Source organism: Callospermophilus lateralis, chromosome 13 (assembly GCF_048772815.1).
Source record: "Callospermophilus lateralis isolate mCalLat2 chromosome 13, mCalLat2.hap1, whole genome shotgun sequence".
Classification (NCBI taxonomy): Eukaryota; Metazoa; Chordata; class Mammalia; order Rodentia; family Sciuridae; genus Callospermophilus; species Callospermophilus lateralis.
This window is the reverse complement of record NC_135317.1, coordinates 51,936,261-51,948,301: the sequence shown is the minus strand read 5'-3', so window position 1 is coordinate 51,948,301 and position 12,041 is coordinate 51,936,261. Positions and strand designations below refer to the sequence as shown.

Here is a 12,041-nt window from a genome sequence, read left to right as displayed (position 1 = left end):
CCTCCTGCCCCAGCCTCCCAAGTTGCTGGGATTACAGGCAGGTGCCATCATGACCAACCAAATGTAAATGTTTTCTAAAAATATATTTTTGTCAGTGATTCTCCTTTTGCCTCATTCCTGTAATTACATTTGGCAATGATTTCCTTTTAATCCCTTTTCCCTATTAACAAAGGATTGGAACAGACCCTTACTGCTGCCCTTCAACATGCAGACCTCTTCCATGTTGCTTCATTCTAATGGAAGAGTAGTGACTTAATAGCTCAGGTGTGGGATAGATAAAGATAGGAATCTTTAACTAAATTTGTCCACCAAAAAGCCCAATGAGTTGTTGCGTGCATGTTATTGAAACATGAAAATTGCCACTGGGGCTTTATTCTGTAATTGGGAAAGGACTCTTTGGCCCAGAATTTTTATATTGCTTCTCTTTCTTTGGACTGGGTATAACTTCAGCCAGAAAAACTGAGGAAATTTTTTTTTTCTTCCTCCCTAGTCTACTAAGTTATACGGAACAGTATGTAGAATACGACCCATTTCTCGTGCCACCTGACCCTTCTAACCCATGGCTGTCTGACGATACTACTTTCTGGGAACTTGAAGCAAGGTAAGTGACATTTTCTTTTCCTCACAGATATGTCACTTATTTCAGGGACTGTGTGAAACAGGAAGAACCCTGTAATTGGTTAATTATAATGATGGTTTTTACTCTTTACATTTGATTCATGATTTAACCTTATCATTCAGGATATTGCTTGAGGTTTTCAAACCCCAGGTATTTGCTTTGGCATTAAGATTTGCATTGTTGATGGAATGCTACTCAGCCATTAAAAATAGGATGGAATCTGTCATTCATGACAACATGGTTGGAACTGGAGATCATTGTGTTAAGTGAAATAAGCCAGGCACAGGAACAAAAGTATCGTATGTTCTCACTCATATGTGAAATTAAAAAAAAAAAAAAAAAAAAGTTGATCTTATGGAAGTTGAGAAGTTGAGAATGGTGATTACAAGAGGCTGGGGGGAAAGGGGTCAGGAAAGGTTCACCAACAGGTTCTAAGTTATAGTTACATAGAAATAAGTTTGGGTGTGCTGATGTACTGTAGTGCGACTATAGATAAAAATTATGTACTATCTCTTAAAAGCCAAATAAAGAGTTCTGATTGTATTTACCATAAAGACATGATAAACATTTGAGGAGATAGATGTTTACCCTGATTTACACATTACATGACATATACATGTCTTGAAATATCACAGGGTACTCTAATAAATATGTATAATTGTTCATATTTTTTATGTATCAATATAAAAACAAATTTAATTAAAAAAAATATTTATACTGCTATAAAATTAGAAGTGCAGGTTTCTAGCTGGATTAGTCAGGTTTCAGATCTTGAAATTTAGCTCATGGCTATTAGCTTCTTTGAAAATCCACATAGCCAAAAAGGCCCATGTATTCAAGCAAAATAATGCTAAATCCCTATTTACTTAATTAAACTTAATACAAGTATACCTTTATAAATTCAGTTTTGAAACAAAATGAACTCACCATGAACACACTAAAAAACAAACTGACTTAAGAAAACTAGAGCACAATTGAAGACAACATAGGAGAAGCATACAATCAATCTGGGCAGTCATGCGAAGATCATTGCATGTCTCTTTATACAGAGAGGATTAGTACTCTAACCCTTCTCAAGATTGCAGTATAGACCTTCTTTTTCTTCCATATCCAGCCATGTATCTTAAACACTTGATGAGTCCATACTCCTCAGCCACAAGTTATAGATTTTATATATGAGGAACCTGGAATCCCCAAAAGTTATGACTCACTAGGAATGGGTCACATGTTTAATTACAAAAGAGTTACACATTAGTATGTCATTTTGAATACAAGTGCATTTCACACACACACCACCAGCACATTCCCCCATTATGCATTTTTTAGTGGTTAAGAAATGGGGCTCTAACATAAGACTGGATATTTGCCCTTTGTTACTTGTCTAACATTGGAAAGTTATAACTCTCTTCATTCCTTCATTTCCTCATCTATAAAATGGGAAGAAGAAGAATGTACTTATAAAGTTACTGGAAAAAAATTAATAGGATAATTTATTTAGACCACTTAGCACCTAATTCACCTAATAAATGTTAGATATTAATGTTACTCTTATAATACACCATGATTTTATTAAGAACCATCAATCAGATACTTATTTTTTTTCTGAATGATCAGTTAAGAAATGGAATTTTAAAGCATACATGGTTTTGAGGACAAATCTAATAAAAGAAAATAGGAGTTGTACTGAAAGAATTATATTTGGCTTTATCTTCTATAGCAAAGAACCGAGCCAACAGAGGGTAAAACGATGGGGTTTTGGCATGGATGAGGCATTGAAAGACCCAGTTGGGAGAGAACAGTTCCTTAAATTTCTAGAGTCAGAATTCAGCTCAGAAAACTTAAGGTAAGACACACTGCTTGATTCTTACACCACAAGCCAGAGCAACACTCTCTCTGATGTTGCGTTATTTTGGACTCATGAAACCAATTACACTTCTGCCAACATCCTAATGATGTTATGAACACATTGAATTTCTGCCATCTAATGGAAGGGAAAAGACAAAAGCTGTTCAGTAATATCAATTCCTCACAATAACTGACTTTTACACTATCTCTGGATTTTTAACTGTATAAGTGTAGTACTTGTGAAATGAACTCTACAAAGAAGCATAGCACTTAGAACCATGTTTGGTGAAGTGGAGAATGGCCATTGGTATTTATGCTGTTAAAACATATCACCTATTTATCAATACTGACCTTCTGTGAGTACAACTTCTCAAGTAAGTTGGAGAAGGGAGTCAACACTATGTCAAATATTTTGAGACAAAGCTCTAGGGCAGCTCATTTACTTTGCTCATTTAAATACAGCTTCACAACAGGTAAGAGCCCTGAAGAGCTGTTAATGAGTCAAGACATGTGTTCTGCTCATTGGTTGTAAACATCATCCTTATTATTTTAAAATTTTCTAATTTAAAGGGCACCTGAAAATATCATTTTTTAAAGGAGACATTAGAGTGGATTTTAATAGTTCTGTTTAAGATCATTTAAATGAGTAATAACTTTTCACTACAAGAAACTCTTTTTGCATGCGTTCTTTAATTCATTATCCTTTTGAAACCTCATACCTTAGTTTTACTTTCCCATGACTTACAGAGTCCTGTGAAATTCATCTATTTTCCTTGGAACTAAGCAGTGCCAGGCATTGTCACATTCTTTTCAGGAGATTTAACAGATACTAATAACAAACCATTCAGAAATATGTAGAACATTGACAGATGTCTCTTGAATGGAGCAGAATGACCACAAACAGAATCTGGAATTTTCTATGAGTGCTGTCATGCACTGTTGGGAAGCACTTTCCAATTCTTGTTCAAGTTTATGGGAATCCTTTCTAGCTGGGCTTTTGCAAGACCTGCAATTTAGCAATCATAGTTTTATTGGGCCTGATAATAACACTTTGTATATCTAAGTCATATTACTAGTTATTGAAGCAAGAATGTATACAAAATAAAGATAAAAGGATATTTTTGGAATATTAGAGAATGGGAGGGTGAATTTTGCTCTAAGTTTTAAAAAATATGATGACATTATAATTATTTGTGATGAGGAAATAAGTAACATGCCTTACCAGCATCACCCAGTCACAACACAAAATGATGGATGTTTAGATAGGAGAAGTATTGGAGAATGCCTAACCTGGAGTTAGACATTGGCAAAGGCATAGTAGAAGAAATATCTTCCAGGCTGAGAGCTGTTGATAAGAAGATATCCAAGCAAGAAAGGAAGAGGGAAGAAATTCTGGGGCAAAGAGAGTAGCATGTGAATATTCTGCTTCACACATGAATTGAATCATTGCCCATTCCTTAGTTCAATCAAGCCTTAACCATTTCTTGTCTTAATTCCATGCCATACTGATTTCCATACTAGATAATTACATATAAGAAATATTCAATATTTTTATGTATGTATACACATATATATATACTCCTTGAATATCTACTATATACCTATCATGTTTCCTTGTTAAGTATAGATAAATGACTTACAGAATGATATGACTGCAGATAGAATTTCGAACATCTAACATACACCAGAATATGTTTTATATCTGCTACTTCTGTGAATCATATTGTGCCACATTTATTTGCCTTTCATTATTTCTGATCATCACACATCTAATAATCCCAACAATGTAAGTATTATTGCCTCACTTTAGAGAGAAACAAAATATATCTGAGCTGGTTTTACACTTCATGCAAATTAATATTACATGTAAGCAGCATTCTTGTTTTTTTAATAAACCATTACCAAGCTACTGTCCACTGATCCCCAAATCTGAGCCCCACCCTGCTTTCACCTACTATCTGAATCACATGCCAGGGTCCACTTAGCCAAGAGGACGATGAATTAAGTACATTTAAGTACATATTTTCTAAGCAGCAGCAGCCTTCTAGGAACCTACCCTTCATGGGAATGTGCCAGTCACATGAGCTTTTTCTTCAAATATTAGAACAGGAAAAAAGTGAAGAAACCCTGCTTATCCGTAACCACGTTACTCAAATACACCCTCTGCTGTCTACTGATATGTGTTTTGTTCAATCCCTTTTCAGGCAGAGCTCTAGCATAAAGCACATGCTAAAGAAATATATAAATAGCATGAATTTTATCATTGAGTGCCTAAAAATATACCTGGCATTTGTCAGTGGCCTTTACATAAATTTATATAATTTAATCCAATGGAACTTCACGGAGATGGGCATTGTTATTCCATTTTATTGAGGAGGAAAGCAAGACTTCACTTAAAGACATTAAAAAGTTTCCTTAGAGTCCAGCTACTATTAAATTTAAAATGTAAGACTTTAAATGAGCCTGTTCCATTCTACTAAGCTATTAAAATAATTACAGCAATGATGGGGATAAGAAGGGCAATGATGCTCTTAGGGAGACAGTGGGAAGGAGTGGTTATGAGCCTGACATCTGCTACAGATTTTCCAGAAACAAAACCTCAGCTATACCACTAATGGAGGACAAGCTTAAATAAATTACTTAATCTTCATATGCTCAGTTCCTCTTCTAATGCAGGGGAAATAATAGCACCTAGTTTATGGAGCTGTGGGGACTAGTTGAAGATACAGATTGATAAGTATATGGTAAACAGGTACGTAGTACCTGCATCCCGTATCAGTGTACGTGCTATTACTAACATCTCTACACTTTGATAGTTTATTCCTTATTTCCAGGTCCATTTCATTTCAGATGTCACTATATCTCAAAGAGTTCTCTTAGACCCCACCTTTACAACCATGTGCTAGCCTTAGCATTGGGGTTTCTTCCTGCTCAGCATTCCGAGACTGTCTGGCCTATACTCTTCCTAAGAGATTCTCATGTGCTTCCTGGGATTCTGGCCTTTTAAGTGGTCTTTTTTCACTACTAGTTCTTTGAGGACTGAGACTTCGTTTTGATTGATGTCTTCAAAGTATGCTGAAATCAGCTTAAATGAGCATCAATTCCAACACTCATGCAGCCTCAGATTGTACATGGTATATCCTATTGGACTTCACAGTGTATAAATATGTGTTTTAGGAAGGCAAGTCTTGATCCTTCCTTTCTGAAAGTAATAATGGCTGTTTCATATTTAAGGCTTTGTCCACATTGGTGGCAGTGCTGGGGATTGAACCCAGGGCCTTGTGCATGTGAAGCAAACACTCTGCCAACTGAGTTATATCCCCAGCCTTTCTAATAAAAGCTTCTCTAACAGTGCTATGTTGCTTCAATGAAGTTAAAGCTCAGATTTGGTTCTAATCACAACCAATTAAGAGGTTTTCCGTATTTCTTTTAAAAAAAATTTTACCTTTGCATATAACTTATGGGGAAAAGCCAATACAGGTCTAATATTGCAAGCTCTCAGAAAGTGACTTTTCTTTTAGGTATCAGGATGAGGTTTATGATGAGTAAATATTACAAGAATTTTTCAGATTATAAACCATTGAAGTAAAAGCTCAGTGTCACATTTTACATAGATTCTGGCTAGCAGTGGAGGACCTGAAGAAAAGGCCTATTCGAGAAGTGCCCTCGAGAGTTCAGGAAATATGGCAAGAATTTCTGGCTCCAGGAGCCCCCAGTGCCATCAACCTGGATTCCAAGAGTTATGACAAAACCACACAGAATGTGAAGGAACCTGGACGATACACATTCGAAGATGCTCAGGTTGGTACACAACAGGCCTCATGTCACAGAAGCTCTCCTGGACATGGACAGTGGTGAAACTTTCATTTTATTTTCATTCTTGTTGGCAGTTATTTTTAATATTTTCAGTTTAGGTGGTTATATGCAAAATAATTCTCACTGATCTAGAAAAGAACAAATGTATTTTTAAAGTAACTATTTTTAAATCCTGAGAATTTTTTATAAATTTGAATAGGTTTTTATAAGAAAATTTCATGAAGAAGCATACTTGAAGTATTTGAAAAGTTTTACTTTATTTTCTTCCTTGTTTGGTACCCAGGATTTCAGCAAACATTAATGGTGACCCCGACCTTGGTACCATACATTTCTGTGTCTTCAATATGGAGATTCTGAGATTCTCACATGCCTAGATTATTCAGTATTTATGAATGGTCATTTCAAAATTTGCTTAACCTTCTGTCAAACAAATTTTGTCTTGGTTGAAAAAAATCAAATAAGAGATCAGGCATTTGTTAATTTTCCGTCTACAAAAAAGGAAATTGATTTTAACTTCTAAGATAAATTTTTGGTGTTCTCTTCTCTGAACCTTAGTTAGGATTTCTACTTCCTCCAGAAAAGTATTGGTGCTTAGAAAGAAAACTGAAAAATAAGAACATGTATGCTTTGTAACTTCTTCTTTTGGGGGAGGGGGGCACTACTGGCATCAAATCTAGGGCTTTGCACATTCTGAATAAGTGCTCTACCATTGAGTCACACTCATGGCCCCTACTTCTTTTAAAATGAATATTAGCTCTGAAAATTTTCTTGTTTTTAATATTACTAACATAATGAACTGATAGTGAGATACACAAATGTTCTTCCTTATTTCTATTCTTGGTAGAAAATAACTTTCTTCTTGGCTCTAGTTTAAAGAAATGAACCAATGTGTAGTAAAATAACACAAATTTTAACAACTAACTGAACACCCCCATCCCACATGTCTCATCCATGGTCTCCTCTGTAAAAATAATTACATTTTACAGAGATACATGACAGAGAGCAGAATGAAAATTCTGGTCCTAATGATCACTTCCCTTGTGATTTATCTTTCTTTGGGTTCAAGATAAAATGTGGACATTTTTCTATAAAATGTGTAAAATGTTTGGAATGCCTTCCTGAAGTCTTTTTTTTTCTTCCTGAAGTCTTAAACAGAACATTTCTTTGTTATCTGTGTCATTGAAAAATATTCTTCCTTAATAGGATCCCCAATAAAATGAAAAGGAATATTCATCTATAGGAAACATTACTACCATATCTTAAGAGTCTACTTTTGTTTCCCAATTAAGCTCAGATATTTGACTCGTGTGTGTGTGTGTGTGTGTGTGTGTGTGTGTAGCCAAATGTGTGTTATCCTGTTGTTGAGATATAATACTAGAAATTTCTGCTATTATGTGAGAAGAAATGTGATGTAATGGTTAACAATGAAAACTCTGGAGCTAAATTGCCTGAGTCCTGATCTTAACTCTGCTGGGTGACATCTTAGAAATATTGCACATCCCCACACTTCAGTTTCTTCATGTCTTATATGGACATAATATTGGTCACCAACCTCTTTCAGGCTTTTTGATGATTAAATTAGCTAACATAGGCCTGTACTTGCTAGACGATTCCCTGGCTATGCTTATGTATATTTGAGCATTTATTGTGCATACCCCAAACTCTGCTAAGCATTTATCATTCCTTTAATCCTCATAACAATAATATCTTATAAATTAGAGAATCAAGAATTGGAGAAATGAATAAATTGATCTAAATTATAGTTGTTTATAAGTGGTTGATCTTAAGAAAGGCAGGATCTGAATCCCCAAATGCTTAACTTCAAAACCAGGAATTATTCTACTTTTAAATAAATTCCAATACACTTCCAAATTTACCATGTTCTAAAAGCTCAACCTTGGCTAGATCTTGAGGTTTAATCATGACAGTCATTTAGTGATTTCTGAATAACTTCAAAGTATTACTGGTGTGTTAAATGAAGACCAAAAGAGTCATTTTTTAAAAATATGTATTTTCTTCAAAGAAAAGATTCAGACATCCAGGTGACTCTCAAATAGCTTATGTATTTGACTGATATTTCTCTAGACTGGGAAGACTAAGGAGCATTTAATCTTTCTTGAATTACAACAGACCAGAGCAGAATCATCCAGGAATAGATCAAGTATGAATCAGATGAATACAATTTTTCTTTGTTTGACTTCTTTTTCTACCAGCATTCACCACTAAAATAGAATGGGTACTGGGAGTGTAGCTTGGTGGTAGAGCACTTGCCTAGCATTTGAAAGGCCCTGCATTTGCTGCCTAGAACTGGAAAAAGAAAACCAAAATCAAACATTGCAGTTTTATTGCAGATGAGTGATCTGATATTTACCTAATCTTTCTATGCATGGGTGAGAAAAAAAAGAGAATGAATTTGGAGACTTAGCAATTAAGTATCACCCCCAAAAAATTTTTTTTTGGACTTGAGCTCTGACCCAAAGTAGGCATGGATGACAATTTTCCATGTAATTTGTACCAAGGAGATGATTCATCTGGACTGTCTGTATCCTCCCAGTAAATGTGAAGGCCAAAGGTATCTAGGATGATTACTCAGTCTTGACTTCACAACATCTGCTTCTGGCCTGGAGTAATTTTAAAAGATAGCAGATTTATTTATATTCTCAAATGTGCTAGGTATAAATCAACAATGTGATTCAAAATTATGCCATTGCTTCCCATTAACCAGATTCTGTCTTTAAAAAAGCATGACTGGATGTGATTTTCCTCCTCAGTAGCTCCCAAACTAATTAAAACATGTATCCATGAATCAAATAATGAATCGGAAGATATAAATGTCCTGTAAGCATAGGTATTTTCATTAGCATTGTCATTACTATGTTTAGCTGCCACTAGATTTATTCTTTAACCACATTTTATGTTCTTATCATAATATTTCACTTTTCCTGAAAAATAATAAAAAAGCACCTCAACCATTTTTTCTTTTTAGGAGCATATTTACAAACTGATGAAAAGTGATTCATATCCACGTTTTATAAGATCCAGTGCCTATCAGGAACTTCTACAGGCAAAGAAAAAGGTATTGGTTCTTTCTTGAGCTAGTTCTCAGTTATAATTATTTGGACTAATTGCCTCTGCTTGGCCCAGGGTATCAAACTAATGGTAAGTGAACATACTTCAAGACCCTCCCCTAATCCTTTCATTTTATAAGGGCCATTTAAGTTGTTTTTGTTTTTGTTGGTTGGTTGCTTATTGTATTATTTTTTGTTTGTTTCTGCAGATGTTCTCGCTTTATAAAATATATGAGAAACTGTTTTCATGTTTCATGTTAATCTTCTACATGCCTAGTTTAAGGAAATCAAATATTATAATAAATAAAGGAACAAGGTCAAAAATTTGAAAAGGGCTTTATTTGGAAAGCTTGAATGCATGTTCACAACTAAAAATAGACCTACTTTTTTCAATGATAGCTGCCAAAATTGTAGTTATGTTTTCATTGTCTCTTGGCATTTATTCCAAATTACTAAGTATCCCTCTGATGAATTTTACACACTTTAAGATGGTAGCCAAGCACATATGGAGAGAGACCTCATTATTCAATTAATGCTTCTAATCAAAGTCTTGCTGTTCATAAGTCCTAATGTGATCAATATAAAGGAGTATACAACATAAACATAAACATTATTCATTGCTTTTTAACATTGAAATAATCCATAATTTACTGAACTTCTGAGATTAAATTATACCTTTGTGTAATTCATGCATTTAGACTAATGAGATTTTTTTTAAGTGCATTTTTTTGCATCTGGAAATAGATATTCTGTGTGCCCTGTCCAAATACAGCAGACATTAACCACATGGAGTTGTTTAAATTTTAATTTTAATTAATTAAAATTGCATAAAATTCTAGCCAAATATCAAGTGTTCAATAACCAAAGTTAAAGGTTTAGCATCAGGCAGTGTTGAATAAAGTTTTCATCCTTATGAAAAGGTCTATTCTACAGCAATGCTTTACAGATTTAATAATGTTATCTACAAAAATTTAGCCTTGACAGAATATTATGAGAAAATTCCAAATATATAACATGAAATTTTTGAATACTTAAGCTTTGCAAATGTCTGCATAAAAGCTTCACATATTTGCTTAATTTGATTTTACTTGGAATCATACCATTTTGTTTGCATAAGAGCTTTTGGTGTTTAAAATAAAAGCACTAATGAAAACAGTGCCCAGATCCTGTGGCCAAAGGCCTCCTTTGGCAACTCTCCTACCTTTGGGGGCCTGTGATTTAGAATATGGACTTAACATTGCATCATTTCATCATTCTGTCTTTTTCTGCTCTGTTTTTCTTGCTGCTTTTTTTTTTTTTTTAATGTTCCCTTACTTCCCTTCACCCTACCCCAACCCACACATATAAGTCTGGAAACTCAATGGATCGCAGAACATCTTTTGAGAAATTTGCACAGAATGTGGTAAGTTTTATTTTTCGAGGAATTACAAATCATTAAGTCCAATGAAATTTTTGCAGCTTTCCCATTTCTAGAGCCATTACCAACCATGCATTTTTAGATGTAAAAGCAAAAGTATTGCCTTTATTCAAATACAGAAATTCATGCTTATCTTTCTGTCCCAGCCCTTTGTAGAGTAGATAAAGATGTCACACATGAACTACAATTTATGTCAGACTAAGATTTGGAAAGAAGTGTGCATTATGATATATAAAATGAAGGAACTAAGAATTTTTCTTTATATTTTTGTTCCATGTATCCTTTTCCTTATTAAAGATAATGCATGCATTTCTACATTCTTACCTTAGCTCTTCCTTAGGCTTAAAATATTAAGGACAAGAAGTGTTGCTGGGCACATTAATCCTAATGACTTGGGAGGCTGAAGCAGAAGAAACACAAACTGGAGAATAGCTTCAGCAACTTAATGAGGCCCTAAGCAACTTAATGAAACCTTGTCTGAAAATTAAAAAAATTTAAAATGTGGTTAAGTGTTCCCTGGGTTAAATCCGCAGTAATACCCCCCACCCCACCCCCCAAAAAAGAACAAATGTTCTGTGCTTTCTACCTCTGCGGGGAGAAAAAGATCTTATATGCATTTTAAAGCCAAAGACTTGACATGAATGTTGGTTGGTGACAAGATAACGCCCCACCACAGACCTACTAACATGCCTCTCCTGTTATTTATTTTTCATGAAGGTGTTTGCATAAATCATTCAGGAAACCAGTAGCTTTCCCACTAGAGTTTTCTTAGTTCCTTGCAATGTGTTTTGGTGATATATATATTTGTTTGTGGGATTCTTTTTTATTTATTTATTTTTGTATTGTGCCAGTGCCTTTGGAACTTTCTGACATTGTATAAGCTCAAACTAAAGCCTTCAACACATTTATTTTTATAGGGCAGAAACATCCCTATTTTCCCATGCCATAAAAACTGTACACCAACACTGAGGGCCAGCACTAACCTGTTATGAAAAGAGGTAGAAAAATCTTGGTTTATACTCAAGTTTGTCTGCACTGTCTGTTGAGTTGTGTGGTTAGCTCCATGCTGCTGTGTGTGTGTGTGTGTGTGTGTTGTGGCTTTTGCTATGATGGCCAGTTCAGTGGAATTATGTGTGTTGAAATATAAGCAAACTAGATTCAACAAAGATGTGGTTTTTGTTTTCTGTTTCCTTCAAGAATCTTTGTGGTGGGGAATGTCAGTTTATTTTACTTTTGAATTATCATTGTGACTGTACACAGAGTATTTGAAAAGCTT

General features: G+C 34.6%; 1 protein-coding gene across 6 annotated transcripts in view; it reads left to right on the top strand.

Moving 5' to 3' along the window:
• The window catches only part of Rgs7 (regulator of G protein signaling 7), a 438,832-nt gene extending 427,075 nt beyond the window's left edge, over nt 1-11,757 (top strand). For 3 of the 6 annotated variants that reach the window (XM_076872881.1, XM_076872884.1, XM_076872880.1), the window contains 5 exons: nt 491-601; nt 2,337-2,462; nt 6,079-6,265; nt 9,267-9,356; nt 11,683-11,757. In XM_076872881.1, coding sequence (XP_076728996.1) covers nt 491-601; nt 2,337-2,462; nt 6,079-6,265; nt 9,267-9,356; nt 11,683-11,757 — 589 coding nt within the window. Of the gene's footprint in view, nt 1-490; nt 602-2,336; nt 2,463-6,078; nt 6,266-9,266; nt 9,357-10,696; nt 10,751-11,682 lie in introns of all 6 variants that reach the window. The other 3 variants (XM_076872882.1, XM_076872879.1, XM_076872883.1) reach the window with 2 other exon arrangements.
• The last annotated feature ends 284 nt before the right edge of the window (nt 11,758-12,041 follow it).